At 38.1% G+C, this 19,935-nt stretch overlaps 1 protein-coding gene across 2 annotated transcripts in view; it reads left to right on the top strand.

The window, feature by feature from the left end:
* NKAIN3 (sodium/potassium transporting ATPase interacting 3) overlaps nt 1-19,355 on the top strand; it is an 831,085-nt gene extending 811,730 nt beyond the window's left edge. For both annotated transcript variants that reach the window (XM_043977983.1, XM_043977984.1), the window contains one exon: nt 17,902-19,355. In XM_043977983.1, the coding sequence (XP_043833918.1) occupies nt 17,902-17,925 (24 nt within the window). In that variant the 3' untranslated portion in view covers nt 17,926-19,355. The remainder of the gene's footprint in view (nt 1-17,901) is intronic.
* The last annotated feature ends 580 nt before the right edge of the window (nt 19,356-19,935 follow it).

Here is a 19,935-nt window from a genome sequence, read left to right on the forward strand (position 1 = left end):
AGCTAGAAGGGACCTGTTAAGGGCTAAAATTCTAACTAAACTGTCTAAAATATCTAGTGAGTGGTCGCCAATCAATTATAAGCTTTAGCAAGAGTTAGACTTTTAAGCATTTATTAAGGAGAATAAGAATTTGGTAAAGAGAGAGAGAAAGGCCTAGATTCCTATCTATTAAAGGGAGAGAGCATTTCTAGCTCCCTTCTCCGCCAGAGTCCAGAGGAAAGAGAGTGAGCCTGAGCACCAGTCTCTTCCTTCCTCCTCCCACTAGCCCGCGTCACTTCCTGACTCCTGGTCTTGCCCTCAAAGACCTTCCCTTCATGGGCAGAACTCTTCTACAGTAAGTATCCAGCAGGTGGCGTTATTCCAATCGTTACAGTCCCCCCTGTTGTTCCTCAAGAAACAAAATATTGCCTTGACGGAACAGTAAAAAGAATATAATAACTATTGCTAACTAATAATATGTGAACAACAATATAGAAAAGGAAGAGAGGAAAGTTTTGTCCAGAGGGGCGATTTTTTTTTTGTCCTCATGAACCGACGCTTTGACATTAGTCTTGCAAAGGGAGGGCCTCTGCATAGAATACATGTTACAGATGGTGTATATTATAACAGAAAGAGAAAAAAAACAACAAAAACAACAAATCAAAACTGTTCATTTAAAGTCTCTGAAAGTCTTTTCTCAGATGTCCTCTAGGTGTAGTCGTGGAATGGAAGTCTTTTCAGGGGTTGATGTGTGGATGCTGGTAATCAGCCAGGAAAATTTCCTACAAAATTGAGCTTAACACAACTTTAAAATAGCTTTGTCAATAATCAAATCAAACAATGAAAGTTCTCAAAAACATGTCTAAGGGAATTCAGAATCTTAGTTGTTACACATGAAACATATAATAAAACAAAAATTAAAACATTCTTTAAAATTATAATATTACTATAGTCCCCCCTTATGGAGGGTAATTGAGAAGACAATTGCTGCAATATTAATTAATAAAAATAATTTTTATCTTTGTTTTATCACTTTTTGCATCATCTGCCTAATTATCCTCATGCCATTATGAGAAATTAAAAAATCTAATATAATTGGTAACAGGTGTCAAGGCCAAATTCAACACTGTATTTATCATGACACCTGAGATAATTATGGGGGTTACCATAAAAGAACAGAGAAATGATGGGATATGAACATTCCCACACTTGAGCAATATATACTGTCCATGCAGTATGCCAGGCTTAAAATAGGTGGATGGAATACATGTCCATGCCACCAAACATATTGGAGGAAACTGAGTCAGACTTAATCAGATGCATGGGATTGAAATGGTCCATGGCATCAGGCATATAGGAGGGAGCATAGAAGCCAGGTGTAGAAGTGAGATGGGTGGGATCAATACTTCCAGCCATCTGTACAATATTGTGGGGAAAAATAAAATAAAATATTAAACCAAGAGAATCCAACCTCAACATTTGTCAAAAGCCATTCCCTCGGCCATACCTTGACTTCATGCATGTCTCCCCTCATGTGACAGTTCAGTGTCTGCTCTTGCATGTATTCCTCTTGTGATTGGATGGCATCTTGGCCAACTGGCATCTGATAACTCAGAATAAAGGCAATTAATGTCTTAAATGATAAGTTCCCATAATCCAAGTCTCATATGGATTTAAAAATTGAGGATAATAAATGATTGCAAAAAATGTGAATACATCTTGACTCAGAACACAATATATAATTATGCAACAATTTCAAATAATACCCCTTTTTTTAACTTAGTATACAATTACTTTTTTGAAAAATCTGAACATATTTAAATACAAGTTAAAGCACAACACAATCTCAAAGACAACTTTTACAAATGTTTCTCTCTTTTTTTTTTTTTTTTTTTGGAATATGCTTATCAAAAATAATACTTCTAGAATCAATTTACACTTGCCATGGCAAACAATTTGCCAGGGAAATGCTTTAAAGAGTTTGATCAAATAATCAGTTGAGAAAAAATAGCAAAAACAAATAACTCAGAATATGGGAGCACAATACTCCTAGAATTAACATTGTATTATGAAATCAAAACCATGTTTCAAAATTAGATAGATGAATGAACAGAAGAAAATACACGTGGAATAATAAAAGACAATGAAATTCAAACTAGGGAAATCTAAATGAATATGAACTTAATATTAATAAGAGTATTACAAAATATAAACTTGATCGCATGACTATAAAAAGCTTTTACAAATATTCTCCTTGTTTTAGAAACTAAGTATAAGACACAATCTCAAAAGCATTAAAATCTCTATGAAAATAAACCTATACCATTAATTCCAAAATGTATATGTAATAGCATAGAAATCCTATGTAACCTCTGAACTGACATTAATAATCTGAGTGAATTCAGAACACTTGATTCCGATATCTAAAATCCCCAATACTCATATCAATACCTTGCTGCTTACTTCTACATTTCTGTACAATATATACCCTTCCATGGCAAAAGAAGCAGAGTCTTGAACTATGTTGATGATTGTCATTCTTATTCAGCTTAAGTTTTTCTTCTTTAACCCCTTTATATTGTCTGTCGGGCTTTTCACCATACAAATGCTTTATAAGATTACTAATGAAAGACAAAAGCAGGTTAGCAAAATTATGAACAAAACGAGCATATCTGGAATTTAAAGAGTTTTCTAAGATTGTCTCAAAAGCACAGCCAGGCCAGGGAAGGGCTGAGCCTGAAGCTGCAAATGCAGGTAGAAAAAGTTGAGCATGCGCATCAGATCTCTGGACTTCCCAGGCAGGGGAAGCTATGGGCTTGGCCATAGGAGGAGTAGAGGGTGGGGTCTGGGGAGGAGGGGAGGGACCAGCGCAATTTGAATCCGACTTGATTTTGAACTCAGGCCTGGATTCCTCTTCCCCCACTTTGCCTCCAGGTGCTAGGGGATTAAAAGCTTCTAGAGGGTGGGTCATTGCCTCCAGGCATGCAAAATTAGAGCAACAATTAGTGTTAGAACTGGGAAAAGCTGCAGGAATCTCTTCAGGTTTCTCTGAAAAAGCATGGTTGGGAGAGGGAGAGATATTTCCTTGTGTGAGTAAGTTGCTGGCTCTTTTAACAAAAATAAAAAGAAAAATAGAAAATCCACAAAAACAAAGCATTAACATGATCTTATCTCCCATTTGTCTGGTTAAACAGACTAAAATCAAAAATAGGCTAATTAGGGAGTTTAAAAGGTCCATTCGAAAAAATTTAAAGGGAAAACACAGCCAGTAAGCCAGTACTTAGCAGTTAAAGGGAGAGGGAGGGGAAATTTCTTACCCAACCAGAAGATCAGAAGACTGAGGTTTAGCTTTCCTCTTCGTGGTCAGCCATCTGTTAAGGGCTAAAATTCTAACTAAACTGTCTAAAATATCTAGTGAGTGGTCGCCAATCAATTATAAGCTTTAGCAAGAGTTAGACTTTTAAGCATTTATTAAGGAGAATAAGAATTTGGTAAAGAGAGAGAGAAAGGCCTAGATTTCTATCTATTAAAGGGAGAGAGCATTTCTAGCTCCCTTCTCCGCCAGAGTCCAGAGGAAAGAGAGTGAGCCTGAGCACCAGTCTCTTCCTTCCTCCTCCCACTAGCCCGCGTCACTTCCTGACTCCTGGTCTTGCCCTCAAAGACCTTCCCTTCATGGGCAGAACTCTTCTACAGTAAGTATCCAGCAGGTGGCGTTATTCCAATCGTTACAGACCTCAGAGGTCATCTAGTCCAACACTCACATTTTATAGATGAGGAACTTAGAAGAGGTTAAGTGAGTTGCCCAAGGTGGCCCAAGCACTAAGTGCGAGAGACAGGATTTTCCACATCAACTCCTCTGACTCAAATCCAGTGTTCTACACACTGTACTATACCCCTAATAATCTATGGATTGACTCAGCTATTATCTTCCAAGTAATGAGAGTAGTGGCAAGAGCAATGGAAAGGGGGGACATCTTGATAAGTGATATATATATATATATATATATATATATATATATATATATATATATATACATGAATTGAGTTCATAACATGTCATGTAAAAGAAGAACCTATACTTCCTTTTTACCACAGACACAGTAGGAATAAGAAGGAGGGAAAGGAAAGGAAGGGAAGGGGAAGGGAAAGGGGAAGAGTAAAGAAGGTAAGTGAGTAGGTAGGTAAGTAGACTAGTCCTGGAAGAGGACTAGTAAGATCACAAGTCAAAAAGCCCAGGTTAAAAATAGGTAGCATATCAGAGAGCAAAATGTAGCTGGGGAAGTTGGCTCAAGATGAATGAGAGATTTTCAAGAATGAAAGTCTGAAGACATAAATGCAGATAATTCCAATGAAGAAGAAAAGATGGAGTTGTCTAAAGCTACCATTTTAGTGGCTCAGGGAACTCATTAACCAATGCATATTTTAAAATGACTTTTATAGAATATGGAAGCAAGGGTATATAACTGAGGATGAATAGTATGAATATAAAAGTGATCTTATAAGAATAATGTGAGGAATGACAAAACCACAAATGAAATGAGGCTTGCAGTGAATACTAATGAAAACATTAAAAACAAATGACTTTTTAAAGTTATGCTGGGGGCAAGAAGAAGCTCCAGTAAGAGAAAGGGATACTATATGGGTGTGAGGCAGTAAGGATGATAAGATTATAAGATGACAAGATGACATAAAACAGAGTGTGACTCACCTCCTATTTTGTTTCTTTTTTCTCTGACAAGGAGAATGGCATTCAAATGTGGAATCATAGAACAAAAATTATTGAAAAGGAATGGAAAGTCAAGTATATGGGATGATGAAAAAGGTGACAGATTTGGTATTAGAAACGGCCCTATATTTTAATTCTGGCTCTGTTACTTGCAAACTGTGTAATAAGTCACTAAAGCTTTCTGGGAACTTGGTTTCTTTATCTATAAAGTAAAGGGTTCACCTTCACAATATTTAAATTCCCTGTCATCTCCTCATCTATGATCCCATGACCTTAGAGCAAGAGTTTTTAACCTTTTTTCTGTCGTGGGCCTCTTTGTTAATCTGATGAAATCTATATACTCCTCAGAATAATGTTTTTAAATGCATAAAATAAAATACTCAGGATCACAATGAAAATTACATTAAACACAATTAACAAATTAACAAAATTTAAGCACCCTGGATTAAAAACACTTGCCTTATGGGGCAGCTAGGTGGAGCAGTGGATAAAGCACAGGCCATGGATTCAGGAGTACCTGAGTTCAAATCCAGACTCAGACACTTGACACTTACTAGCTGTGTGACCCTGGGAAAGTCACTTAACCCTCATTGCCCCGCCAAACAAACAAACAAACACTTGCCTTAGAAAGCATCTGATCCACAGACACTTTACAGGAATGCTAAAGGACCTGCCCAACGTCATACTGATTGATAGTTAGTTGCAGAGTCAGGATTGAAATCCAGGTCTACCAATGCCAAATCCTTTCCCACTGTACCCCACGGTTTCACCCAATTCTAAATTTATGATTCTCTAGTGAAGAAAAGACATGGCTATCTTCACTGAGTATTGATGGCTTCGGTGGCTCAGATGAACTATATATCCCTCTCAGACTGTTGCAGCAACCTTCTCTGAGGGCCCCCACATCTTCACTAACTGGAATCTCTTCAGTTTTGACTTAAGTTGAAGGTTCAGATGGGGTTGTTGGAAGATGTATGAGGCAATTGAATTCTTGTCTACTTTTCTCTTCAGTTGGCAGCATAAGTTATATAAAAGATGATTTTGTGGTAAGCCAGTGTCCACACCAGAAAAGCGAAGGTCATCCCATACATAAAGCTTCCATATCTGAAGCAAAAATTTTCAAGGATTTTTGGGGACACGAATGACTTTGGTGGTTACGCTAAAGGACACAGCTTCTGGTGTCTCTGTGATTCCTCAGGACAGAGGTATTTCTATCTGGCCTACAGCTTTCCCAAATACCACACCAGGCACTAATCATTCCTCCCATTAAACACAATATAGCGCCCCATTTTGTAGTTTGACAGCAGGAAAATGGCTTCAAAGCATTTCCCTTATATATAGAAAAAGTCCCATCTCTGGCATATGTTTGTGATGCTCCATCAGTTTCCCTGCTTCACAGGGATTCCAAGGCAATAATTGTGGAGAAGTCAAGGTGTTGTCTGTTGGTTATGTTCCCAGAACTGTTTGAAATTCCTGGCTTCCTTCCAGGGTCAATAGAAAGACCAATTGATGGTTATTTCTTTCCCAGCCCTCCCATCCAATTGACCCTTCCTGTCTAAGGTTATCTTCCTTTCTCTTTGTAAGTATTTTGTATCTGCTGATTTATTTACGTGTTATCTCCTCACTTAGTATGCAATCTCCTTGAAGGTAGATGCTGTTTTTGTATTTTTGACCTTTTTGTGTGTTCCCAACACTTGGCACAGGGCAGCAAAGTGAAGTGATAGATAGACCAGTAGCCCTGGAGTCAGGAAGACTTATTTTCCTGAGTTCAAATCTGACCTCAGACAAAGAATCAATTGGACACTGATTGAAAGGACTGATTGGATTGACTGACTTTCTTGAAACTGTGGGGTAGCAAGGTGCTTGAAGGCCGGAACATAGTAAACAATAATATATGCCTACTAGAGGCAGCTAGATGGCTCCACAGATAGAGCACCATGCCTGAAGTCAGGAAAACCTGAGTTCAAATCTAGACTCAGGCACTTAAGAGCTGTGTTACCCTGGGCAAGTAATTTAACCATGTTTGCCTCAGTTACCTCATCTGTAAAATGAGCTGGAGAATGAAATGGAAAGTCATTCCAGTATCATTGCCAAGAAAACACCAAAAGGTGTCATGAAGATTCAGACACAACTAAACAACAATAAATGCTCATCTACTGATTGATTGATTGATTGAAAAGGCAAAGGAGAGAGAAAAGAATCAAGAATAATCTATCTCACTCCATAGCTGATCTCATAAATTTATCAACAGAGAAGAATGCCAGGCCTAATAACCTTGAGCTTGAGGTCTGTGGACCATTTTATTTGTATATTCCTTAAAGTACAGGTGACAAAGGGCAGCTAGGTGGCACAGTGGATAAAGCACCAGCCCTGGATTCAAGAGGACCTGAGTTCAAATCCAACCTCAGACACTTGACACTTACTAGCTGTGTGACCCTGGACAAGTCACTTAACCCTCATTGCCCTACCCCCCCCCCAAAAAAAAAGTACAGGTAGCAAGTACCATGGGATGATTTCCTTAACTCTACACTCTCTTGAACCAGTTATTAGATATTAAAACATGCTAATAACAGATTAACCTTTGCTCAGGAATTTTGCTTGCTACCAATTAGAGCATCACACCTACTAAAAAAGATTGGCCCGCAATTACAGGAAATTAAAACCCTGTTACCCATATCTTCTCTGCCCCACACACATGCCCAAGCTATCAGAGATTCTTCATTGTTGTTGCTGATAAGTCATGTACAACTCTTTGTGACCCTTTGGCCCATTCTGTCCATTGACTTCTCCAATGGATTAAGACTGTGAGAAAATAATAGGGTTTAGGGAAGAGAGGGGATTGATTGGATTAAGACTGATTGGATAAAGCACTGGCCCTGGAGTCAGGAGTACCTGAGTTCAAATCCTGCCTCAGACATTTAACACTTACTAGCTGTGTGACCCTGGGCAAGTCACTTAACCCCAATTGCCTCACAAAAAAAAAAAAAAAACTGATTGGATTGACTGACTTTCTTGATTAACTCACTTAAAGTTAATTCAAAAACCACACCTTCCTGGCCCCCAAGAAGATGTGATCTCAGAAGAATGTGGACTATAACCTCAACACAGGACCACCCTCAAGTCCTGTGAACCAATCGATTTGGTTGATGCTAGCCAATTAGCTTGAAGTAGTGTGTAAGAACCACCTCTCCTCCAGACCCGTAAAAAGCTTCCACACATAGTTACTCTAGAGTTAGGCTCTCTGAGGTGCTTGTGGTTGCAGAGGACTTGGAGGAAGAAACAGGCCAGGTTGAGTTCCATTCTCTCCTCTAGGCTACAAGGCCAGGCTGGAGCTCTAGGCTAGATAGGCCTTTTCTTAACTTTCTGACCCAAGTGTTCTCTTTTTACTAATATTTAATATATTTTAAATAAATGCTTAATGCCCCAAACTGGTGCTAAAGCTTCTATTTTATAAGCCATAATATATTGGAAACCCCAGCTAATTTTCCCTAAATTTGGGACAGAAATAAAGCAACCACATATAGTTTTACATACCACAAGACAAATAGTAATTGACTTGCCCAGGGTCACATAGCTAGTAAGTATTTGAAGCCAAATTTGAACTCAGGTCTTCTTGACTCCAGGCCCCGACTCTACGCACTAAGCCACCTAGCTCCCTGATACTTCATTATCTACCAAATAAAATCCAAATTACTTAATCTTTCAAGACCTGCCTTATACCAACTTTTCCAGTTACTTTCTCACTAACTCCGGTTACAAAATTGATGCTCCTGCCAGGTTGTACTTCTAATATTACCTGAAGGTACACTTTCATTCCTACCTGTATGCAAAGCTATTCCTTCTGCCTTTGTTTTTCTCCTTTCCTGAGTATCTTTTGCTTACGAGGCATCAATCTTTCCCTGATCCTCTATCAGAAGTGATTTCTTACTGCTCTGAGCTTTTACAGCACTTTGGTCTCTCTGCTTTGTACCATTATGTTCTTCAGTACTTTAGAGTTATTTGGGCATATGTCTTGTCTCACCTCTTAGACATTGTTAAGCATTAGGGACACAGAGATGAAAAGGCACAGTCCCTCCCTTAAAGGAGATTATAGTTTAATAGGAGGAATGAGACATGTACATAAATGAGACTGAATCAAAGTGGAATATAATCGGGACAAAGGGGAACAAAGATCCTCCCTCAACAAATATGAGGAATCAGAGTTTATTTGCAGCTGTGAGGATTGAGGAGACTTCATGGAAAGAGTAGCATCTGCAGCAAGGCTTAAAAGATGAAAAAGGATTTTAACAGGAAGAGATAAGGAAAGACTTTATCCTAGGTACATATGCCCTGGCAAAGGCAGAGAGAGTGAGAAAAATATCATAAGGTGAGACTGAGAAACATCAAAAGGGAAGGGGAGGGAAGGGGAGGGAAAGGGAAGGAAGGGGAAGGAAGGGGAAGGAAGGGAAAGGAAGGGGAGGGGACGAGAGGGGACAGGGAACAATGAAGCAAGTAAGAAATGTCTTTCACTAAAAAGCTTGATGGAAATAAACATCCATCTACCTGAGAAGGTTTACCTAAAGCACTGCTTGAAAGTAAAGGTCAAACATCTTTAAAAGGAAAGAGTTGCATTAGACCTAATTAAGGTCTTGTTCAGCTCGGAGGTTTTAGGGAGAGATCAAATGTCCACTTAAGGTCACCTAGGGGGCCATGATTTAGCTCTCCTATTCTCCTTAACAAGCATATTCATTGTTGAGATACCAAAGGCACTCACTCAGATGTAGGTGGCATACAGCTACAGGATGTGGAAAGCTATAAAGCAAGCTTCTGTTTTGACAGATTATGTATATTATGTGTCAGATGAATATGAATATGCCCTTTGTCTATGAAGGGAGCAAGAATTTCAAGGATCAAAGTAAATCTGAATTAGAGCCAATGGGTGGGAAACAATTTAGTCAGTGAACTGTGCCACCCACCAGTATGCAAATCCTGCCAGCATTTATCTGTTCTGCATCAGCCTGCCTGCTTGGTTTCTTTTAATAAGCCACTTACTATTTTACTCAATTGTAAATGGTCCAGTAATGCTATAATGCCACCCAGTAGCTCAAGGGAAAAGCCTATCTTTTGTTCTGAATAGTCAGAGGTGAAATGAACACTGGTTTTTAACTTTTATTAAGTCTTCTTAATCTTCTTGAAGCATAAAGCCAGGGTTTCTGAGATTAGGTCTTTGCTCATAAGACCAGGAGAATCCCCTTCATACCTGTAGGTACCACTGCTGAATAGGGAGCTTTACTGGGATTAGAAAGGTAGCCTTATTTAGCAGAGTTGTTGCATGTTTGTCTCCCCTAAAGTCTTAATTCAGGGCCTCAAAATGGCAGAATAGAGGTCCTGAATGGTTGAAGGCCATGCTAATGAAGCATAAATCCTTGTCAGGTGCTACCAAGCTAAAAAGGATTTAAATGCAGTCGCAAATCATGTGTCTTTCATCTATGGGTGAGCTTAATTAAGTCTAGCTCATCATCAAAAGGCCTGCCACTAGATATAACATACACACACAGGCACACATGATAAAACATATATACACACATGTCATTATGTGTTGTTCCCCCCATGTCTATATTTCAAAAGACCAGCCACTAGATTATATGTGTGTGTGTGTTTGTGTGTGTGTAGACATATTCTAGTGGTTGGTCTTTTGAGATATATAAATACAGACACAGAGCTGAACTATACCCAATGATATATGTATGTGTATGTAATACATATATATGCATATATATTCTGCTAAAATTAATGAAGATTCTATATTAAGGCATGGAGAAGTTACAATCTGAGGAAGGGAAGGAAAGGAGTCCTTTGAAGTATCAAAGTAATCCATATTTAGCTTTATTTTGGGGAGATAAAATTAAAATGCACATCTTTTTAGGGAGAATAGCCAAATTTGTTGGAGAAGGAGAAGGGGGAGAAGTATTTCAGGGCCATGAGAACAAGCCAAGATTTTAGATTAATAGATTTGAAGCTAAAAGGGACCCCAGAGGCTGACTCTTTCATTTAATAGATAAGGAAGCTGAGGCTGGAGAAGTTAAATGACTTATTTGTCAAAGGTACAGAAGGTAAGAAAAAGGCAGGATTATAAAGCCACCTTCTCTGACTTCATGGCCAATACTCTTTCTACTGTATTATGTGAATAAGTTATGATTTCATAGGCATGGTTACTCCTCTTACCCATAAAGATCACAACTCTTCATGCCTCATGAAATGCAAAAATATTATCTCCTAATGGCTAATACTCTGATAATGGACATCCCCATACTTACTGAAGCTGGTGCTTTTAAATAACAGGAAAACAATCTATTAACAGGCCCTTACTCAAATTTTCCCTAACTTTGTAGCACCTATCAGAACTTATTCTCCCCTGACATAGCCTTCTTGGAGCCAAGATCACCATTTTTTATGTTGAGGAACCAGAACAAAATTTGGTATAGGGATACACTAATATTCCTGCTGTTTCTCTTTGTCCAAGGGATTCAATTAGAGTGCATTTTTAAACATTTTCTCCAACTTTAAAGGGGAAAAAATGATAAGAAGAAAAGGTTTGACATGGTCCACCATTTTATTATGTATAAAGTAGCAATTTATGATAAGTAAATCTAATGGGTGAGCCATTATATACACTCAATGTGAGATAAACTATATGACAAAATGCACTTGAAGATGACATCGCCCATGAGAAGTAAAATCAAATACAACAGGTTCTGATAGAGTCTAAGGAAATTTCTCAATCAGATTTTATGAGTCATGCCCAAACCTATAAAATCCATAGTTTTATTGCCAAAATAATGAGTAATAATATTAAAATTATCATTATAATTGAGCTTCTCCCTTTACGTTCACCTTCCTTCTACTTTATATCTATCATATAGACACCTATTTATTTACATATTATTTCTACCACAACCTCCCTCTCCCCCTTTACTATCTGGGTTCTTTGAGAGCAAGAACTGTTTCCTATTTTTTGCCTTTCTTTGCATCCCTGGAAGTTAGCACAGTTCCTGGTCCATGGTAAGCACTTAATAAATGTTTTTTGATTGATGGATTAGTTATGTTTAAAAATACAAAATCCCACTGTGCTTATGGTCTGCGCTTGTGAGCATGCTACGTGAGGTGGTGATGTGCACAGAGAATTGGGACTGCAGTCAGAAATACTGGAGTTCAAAAAAAAAGAAAGAAAGAAAGAAATACTTGAGTTCACATCCAGTCACAGACACTAGCTGTGTGAACTTGGGAAAGTCACAACCTCAGTGTCCTCAAATGTAAAATGGGGATAATAATAGCACCTATCTTCCAATGGTGGTTGTGAGAATCAAATGAGATATTTTTAAACTGTTTTACACAGTATTTGGCACATAATAGAGCCATATCAATGTTAGATATTGTTTTTATTATAGGCTTTTAAAAATTTATTTGGCAGAACAAAATGTACAGCATCATAGATGAAAAGTTGGAAGGGTCCTTAGAAGCCACTGAATTCAAGCCCCTCATTTTACAGATGAAGAAATTGATGTCCAGAAAAGTTAAGTGATTTGCCCAGCAAATCACACAGCAAGGGAGTGTCTGAGGCAAGATTTACACTCAGGTTTTCTACTCTAAGTCCAACGTTCTATCCATTATGTCACCTAGATGTGTTGTTGTTATTCAGTCGTGTCTGTCTCTTCATTACCCCATCTGAGTTTTTCTTGGCAATGATACTGGTGTGGTTTGCCATTTCCTTCTCCAGCTCATTTACAGGTGAGAAAACTGAGGCAAAAAGGGTGAAGTAACTTGCCCAGGGTCATACAACTAGTAAGTGTCTGTCATCAGATTTGAACTCATAAACATGAGTCTTCGTGACTCCAAACCCAAAGCTCTCTTCACTGCACCACTTCGCTGTCCCCTAGACAGCATCTAAAAGTTGTCTTCTTAAAAACATTGCTCTAATGATGGGTTTCATATATGTTTATATGTGTGAATATGTATAGAGAGATATCCATGTTAATGTAGACAACTGACCATCTTATGATCACTCATTTTAAATAAGAAATAAAACAAGGATATGCATGTTCAAGAAAGGTATTTGCCATGTTCATGAAAGATTTGCAGATGGAAGAGAGTCTCTAAGTTCAATTTCTGGCAAAAGCAAAAAGGATAATAATTTTTCATCTTATCTTAATGATAATGTCATTCTTTAAAAGGGAGAAGAACCAAGGTAAAAGAATTTTTATTCTAGATTTCATTTTCACTGAGAAAGTACTGGTTGCTGAAGTGAAATCATGGGACTCTGGCTGGGGTATAACAAAAAAAATAATTACTTCATCTAAGAATTTGTGAAAATTTTGTTTAGCAGTCCAGAATTTAAACTTGTGCCACTGATAATTAATTATTTTTTCAATTAAAAAAAATAACTTTTAGTTTAAATCATAAGATTAAATGCAAGGATGAAGTTAGCTTGAAAGATACCTAACAAAATAACAATAATCATTAGGGGGTCTTTCACATATATTTAAACTTTTTTAAGGTTTTTTAGGATGTTTTCTATATAATACCTATTAATTTAAAAAAAAGACTGTGGGGCAGCTAGGTGGTGCAGTGGATAGAGCATGGGCCCTGGAGTCAGGAGTACCTGAGTTCAAATCCGGCCTCAGACACTTAACACTTACTAGCTGTGTGACCCTGGGCAAGTCACTGAACCCCAATTGCCTCACTAAAAAAAAAAAAAAAAGACTGTGCACCAATTTTGTTATTCCATAGGGCCATTTATGCTCTCTAGTCCCATTTTACCCTGATTACTAACAGAAAGAGGTTGCAGGCGATATTCATCCCACCCAGTTGCTAGCAAGTACCTCGGAATCTTAACTCTGCCACTTACTGTATGATGTAAGCTGGGCTTTAACCTAAAAATGCAGCTTTTACCATGTAACACTCCCATCTATTTAATTATCTCCAATGGCTCCCTATTACTTCCAGGATCAGATATAAAATTCTTTATAGCATTTAAAGCCCTTCATAAACCCCTTTCTACTTATCCAGTCCTCTTGCACATTATGCCTCTCCACTTAACCCACAATTCAACTGTACAGGAAGGAGAGACAGGAATTGATGTGTACACAGATAACTTTGAGTTAAATTATAAAGTGTATTTTATACATTGAAATAGAATGGCAGGAAACATTTGAGAAAGATGAGATCCAGTGGTCTCAGCTGAAGGGAAAAGGGGGTGGGGGGTGCTTTATGGATGAGATGTCATTCATGCATCCATTAATTCAACAAGAATTTATTAAACACCTGTCATGTTATGGGCACTATGCTAGGCATGGGTTGAACTTTACAGGAGGCATAAGGATTTCAACAGATTTCAATAACGGGGCAGTCCAGGCATGGGGGACAATGTACACAGCTGCACAGAGGCAGGAGACAAAAGGATTAACTAGTATTATTGTTCTTGGTAGTCGAAACTTCAGCTATTCATGGTGTGGTTTGACACATAGATGCATGTGGCTGAAAAGATAAATGCATGACCAGAAGCCTCTCCACAGTGTGTATATAGAGAATATCCTTTAGACTGTGTGATACAGAGGGATATAAAGGCACTAAGCCTTGGACTCAGACAATCTGAGGTCAAGTTCCAGCTTTATTACTTACTCTATATTTCTTGTTGCTTTTGTTATTCAGTCATTTTTCATTTCTCTCTGGCTCTTTGGGGTTTTCTTGGCAAAGATACTGGAATGGTTTGCCATTTCCTTCCCCAGTTCATTTTACAGATGAGGAAACTGAGGCAAACAGGGTGAAGTAACTTGCCCAGGGTCACACAGCTAGTAAGTGTGGGAGGTCAGATTTTAAAACACAGGTCTTCCTGACTCCAAGTCCAGTGTTCTGTCTACTGCACCACCTAGCTACCCTTTACTACATATAGCATTTTTTAAAATAATATTCTATTTCCCTCTGATTACATGTTAAACCAATTTTTTAAATGTGGGGGTTTTTAAGTTTTGAGTCCCAAATTGTATCCCTCCTTCTCTCTCCCCACCCAAGACTGTAAGCAATCTGATATAGGTTATACATGTGCAATCATGTAAAAAATGCCCCTATTAATCATTTTGTACAAGACTCAAAAGGAAGAAAATAAAAGGAAGGAATCTAGGAAGGAAGGAAGGAAGGAAGGAAGGAAGGAAGGAAGGAAGGAAGGAAGGAAGGAAGGAAGGAAGGAAGGAAGGAAGGAAGGAAGGAAGGAAGGAAGGAAGGAAGGAAGGAAGGAAATAATATGCTTCAATCTGCATTCAGATAATATCAATTCTTTCTCTGGAGACAGTTAGCATGTGTCATTTTGAGTCCTTTGTCTTGGATCATTGTATTGCTGAGAATAACTAAGTCATTTATAGTTCATCCTACAATGTTGCTGTTACTGTGTACAACATTCTCCTGGTTCTGCTCACTGCGCTTTGCATGTACAAGTTCATGTAAGTCTTTCCAGGTTTTTCTGTAATCATCCTGCTTGTTTCTGATAGCACAATAATATTCCATCACAATCATATACCACAACTTGTTCAGCCATTCCCCAAATGATGGGCATCCTCTCAATTTCCAATTTTTAGCCACCACAAAAAGAATTGTTATAAATATTTTTGTACAAATAGGTCCACATATGTTGGTTGATGCCTGGAATCACAACATAAGAGCTCACTCTCTATATTAAAACGTGTGTCCTGATTAAAGTGTGAATACTTTCAAGTATTGTGAATAACATTGTAAGCTATTGTTTCTATACTAGAAAAAGTATCTGATAGGCTCTTTTAGAGAAATGAAGACAAAGAACATGAGGGCACTGGAAATCTGAAGTAGATAAAGGAGGGAATGACCCTAAGAGGAGAAAAAGGTACAGAAAAGAGAATCCCAAGGTCAAATTTGAACTAATTCACAATTTTACCTTGACTGAACTTTGATTTAAAGAACTAGTATTGTAGCCTCTCATGAAAGAGGATCAAAAGAAGCTTAAGTCCCAATTTGACTGGGCTATCATGGAGCAAACATCTGAATTTATACAAAAGAAAAGTTTGAATAATTACAATAACTTATAGCATTTATATTATAACTTAATGTTTGAAAAGTGCTTTGTAAATACTATATCAATTCATCATCAGAACAGCCCTGAGAGGTAGGTGAAATTAGTAACCCCATTTTACATATGAGGAAACTGAGGCAGACGGCAATTAAATGACATGCCCTCAAGTCACACAACTAGCAAGTGTTTAAGGCTGGATTTGGACTCAGATCTTCCTAACTCCACATCTAGTACTCTATGTTATTGAAACAAATAAAATAAGAGCAATCTTGATGCTTTTTTTCAAAAGAATTTTTGTTCAAGACTTTCCTATTCTACTCATAGTACTATTAAATAACCTTTTGGATGAGGTTTCTTTTAAGAAATACTAGTCATACTCTTCTCCAAGTAAATATATATATATACATATAACATTTTAGTAAATATCTATATATAATCTTCTATAGCAGAGATTTTTAACCTGGGGCCCACAGATCCCCTTTGGGAGAAACAGGAACTGTCTTTTAGGAGCGGGGAGTCTGTCAACTTGGATGGAAAAGAATTAAAACTTTATTTTAACTAACCTCTAACTGAAATTTAGCATTAGCTTCCATTTTGGATTTTGAATCATCCTGAAAGGGGGCTCATGGGCTTCATCTGACTGCCAAAGGGGTCTGTGTGACACACAAAAAAGTTAAGAACCTCTGCCTCTGGGTTTTCTTTTATAGTCTAATCTATTCCACAAGTCTTTGTAGAATATCCATTACCTACCCAGTAACAATAGACAACACAGTGCCAGGCCTAGTATCTGTCCTCAAGGAGGTTTCTAGTCAGAGAGACAAACACACAACACAATTCCAGAATATTGAGTGTGACATTACAGCTTCAGAGAAAGAAGGAATTGTATTTCCTGCATAAGGGAGGCTTTGAAGAAAAAGTCCTATTTGGCAAGGCCTAGAGGAAGAGGGAAGGAATTCTAGATGTAAGAAGGAATATGAGAAAGTAGCAAAAGCAAAAGGAAACATGTGAGAAGACCCGGTTGACTGGAGAGGAGAAGAATAGTAGGAATTAAGGAGGGTTAGGTAGGGTGGCCACAAATTATGGCTTGCCATAAAGACCCAGTAGAGAAGTTTAGACTTGATACCATAGGACTTGATGTGTTTTAGATTCTTGAGCAATGGAGGGACATGATTACAGTGTAGAAAAATAGATCTGATGGTGCTGGATTGGGATGGATAAAGGCAGAGACAAGCCAATGAGAAAGCTAAAACCATAGCATTTCTGACTCTTAATTCTCTTGCCCTCATAATCCTGGCATCTAAGGTACCTGTGGCTCCTTTTTAGTTCTTGATCAAGAGGTTAAGGCTAGGGGCAGCTAGGTGGTACAGTGGATAAAGCACCGGCCCTGGATTCAGGAGGACCTGAGTTCAAATCTGGACTCAGACACTTGACACTCACTAGCTTTGTGACCCTGGGCAAGTCACTTAACCCTCATTGCCCCACAAAAAAAAAAAGAGAGAGAGAGAGATTAAGGCTAAAAATTCTTGGATGGTACCTTAAGTAGTAAATAACTATAATAACTATTATGAGCAGTTACTTAAATTACTCTGGGGGTTCACAATACATTTTGTTGCTGTTGAAAAGGGTTTGCAGACAAAACAATTAAACCCCTAGTCTGCCCCATAACTCAACCAGTGCCAACATCTATATTACTGCCCTCACTTTTGGCTATGATTACCACTTCTTCTTCTTCTTCTCCTTGTACCACTCCCAAGAACCCAATCCTGGCACTTCTTTCAGATATGTGGTCCTCCTCCAATCTGAATATCAGAAATGTTAGGGTGTTTAACATTCTTATAAATCTATAAACACTGGCTTTGTCAAGCAAACAGACTGGGAGAGAAAAGCATTGCCTCACAGAATCTTAGAGTTAAGAAAGCCCTTAGATATTATCTACTCCAACCTCCTAATGGAATGCATGAATGGTTTCTCTACCATCCCTAATGAGTGGTTATTCAGCCTCTGTTCTAGCAGAGGTGTTCTAAAACTTCCATTGATGGGGAGCTTACTATCTCATGATAGTTAATTAACAGGAAGGAGGCTGAGCTACTTACTTTAAACTAATTCCTGTTTTCTGTTCCAGGTCGAAATAAATAATGAACACTGACTCCATATCGCAACTGTGGAAGTTGATCTTGAAAGGAAAGCCCCCCCACCAATGAAAGTGCTTCTGAAGATGCAGCACATCTGGAATTCTTGATGGGGGCTGGACTGTTCCTCTCTGTTTTACCACTTGTCACTGAATCCATCAGTCACAGCATTTGTATTATTAGCATTGTCACTAGACAAATTGTAGGTGCTTAGGTGGGTATTTTTTTAAATCATCATCCCCTTCAATGGACACTTGTAAATTGTTGAAAAAAAAGTTTTTAATTTTTTGTACGATATCTAGTGTGAGGCATGGAAACAAAAAGAATCTGCAGTCAACTTCTAAATGAATTATATGTGTGTACTTTTGAGATATTAAGTCAGCATTTCCTAATGGACATGGACTGTCGTGGGTAGGGTCTGTCAGCAGAGAATATCTATGGAATATGGGCACCAAGGTAGACACTGTGACCAATGTCATATGTGTAAAAATGGCTTAATAGACATTGTGACTATTTATGGGTCATGTTTTCAAAACTACTCTATACAAGATGAAATAATCTTTTGGTTTGAGCATTTCCAATCCCAAATTGTCATCATTCTACATTTCCAAATTGCCATATCATTTCTTGCTCCTTTCCTACTCCATTGTTACTTATTTAAGGTCATGAATCTGAAGAAGAGTCAAATGAATATAGTTGGTACGACATCAGGGCCACCATACATTACATGGTTGTAAATTGCCCACTTTCTACTTTTGGCTCCACTCACTGGAAACTAAAAAGGTAGAGCTAGAAGAGCTAGAAATCATCTAGTTCGACCCTTTCCTTTGACAAATAAGGAAACTGAGGCCCAGACAGGGAAGCAAATTGTTCAAAGTTACAAGCTGAGTGACCTTCTATTAATATGATTTTCAGGGCAGTTCCAATCACAAAATTTAAACTTTCTTTGGGATACATCCCTTTCAGTACGTGTGATGTGAAATTCCTATAAGTGCTGCTAAAGAAGTAGTATCTGTTACATATCTAGCTTTTCCCCCCCTTCTGACAATTTAACTAAGAGAGTGAATTAGAAAAAATCATTTTCTGAGGTGGAAAGAACTGTCATGGATAATCTTAGCTTTCTTTTGCTTGCTTCATACTTCTCAACAATCATTTCCTATGGAAAAGGAATTTTTCTCTGAAACTAGGGAATGGTCTCTTTTGAATCACAAACCTTCCTGGCCCACTAACTATTTGCCAAATTTTGGTTTAACTGAAGAAGTTCAAACTTTAGAAGATGTCACTTTGAATGTGAGTTCATTATAATGACAGAAGGGCATTTGTGGACTTCTAAAAAAACCATGCCAGCAATTGGTTTGAGTTCACTGGTATTCCATACTCCACCAAACACAAAATAGTTTTCACTGTCATGGAAATTTCCTTTTATCAAAATTATTAAAACACACACTCGGGGCAGCTAGGTGGTGCAGTGGATAGAGCACCGGCCCTGGAGCCAGGACTACCTGAGTTCAAATCCGGCCTCAGACACTTAACACTTACTAGCTGTGTGACCCTAGGCAAGTCATTTAACCCCAATTGCCTCATCAAAAAAAACAAAAACAGAAACAAAACCACACACACACTCACACATTCTAGCTGAAGAATAATAGAATTTAGAGAGGCAGCTTTCTATAGTAGATAGAATACCAGACTGAGTAAGGCAGACCTAGTATTCAAATCCTTTTCCAGATATTAATTAGCTATGTGACCCTTGACAAATCATTTCGTCTCTAGAGGACTTAGTTTTCTCATCTGGAAAATGAAGGGCTCACATCAAAGGACCTTTAAGGCTCCTTTCAGTTCTGAAGCTATACTCCTGTGAATTTAAAGCTGGAATTGAACTTCATAATCCTTGAGTCTTGGCCTTTATTTTACCAATAGGGCAACTGAGATACAGAGAATTGAAGGGACTTGCTAATTAGTGGCAGAAACAGTGTTAGAATCCAAGTCTCAAGGAATCACAGTTTTGTTTCTCTCTCTCAATCTCT

This window comes from Dromiciops gliroides, chromosome 1 (genome assembly GCF_019393635.1).
Source record: "Dromiciops gliroides isolate mDroGli1 chromosome 1, mDroGli1.pri, whole genome shotgun sequence".
In the NCBI taxonomy this organism is placed as follows: domain Eukaryota; kingdom Metazoa; phylum Chordata; class Mammalia; order Microbiotheria; family Microbiotheriidae; genus Dromiciops; species Dromiciops gliroides.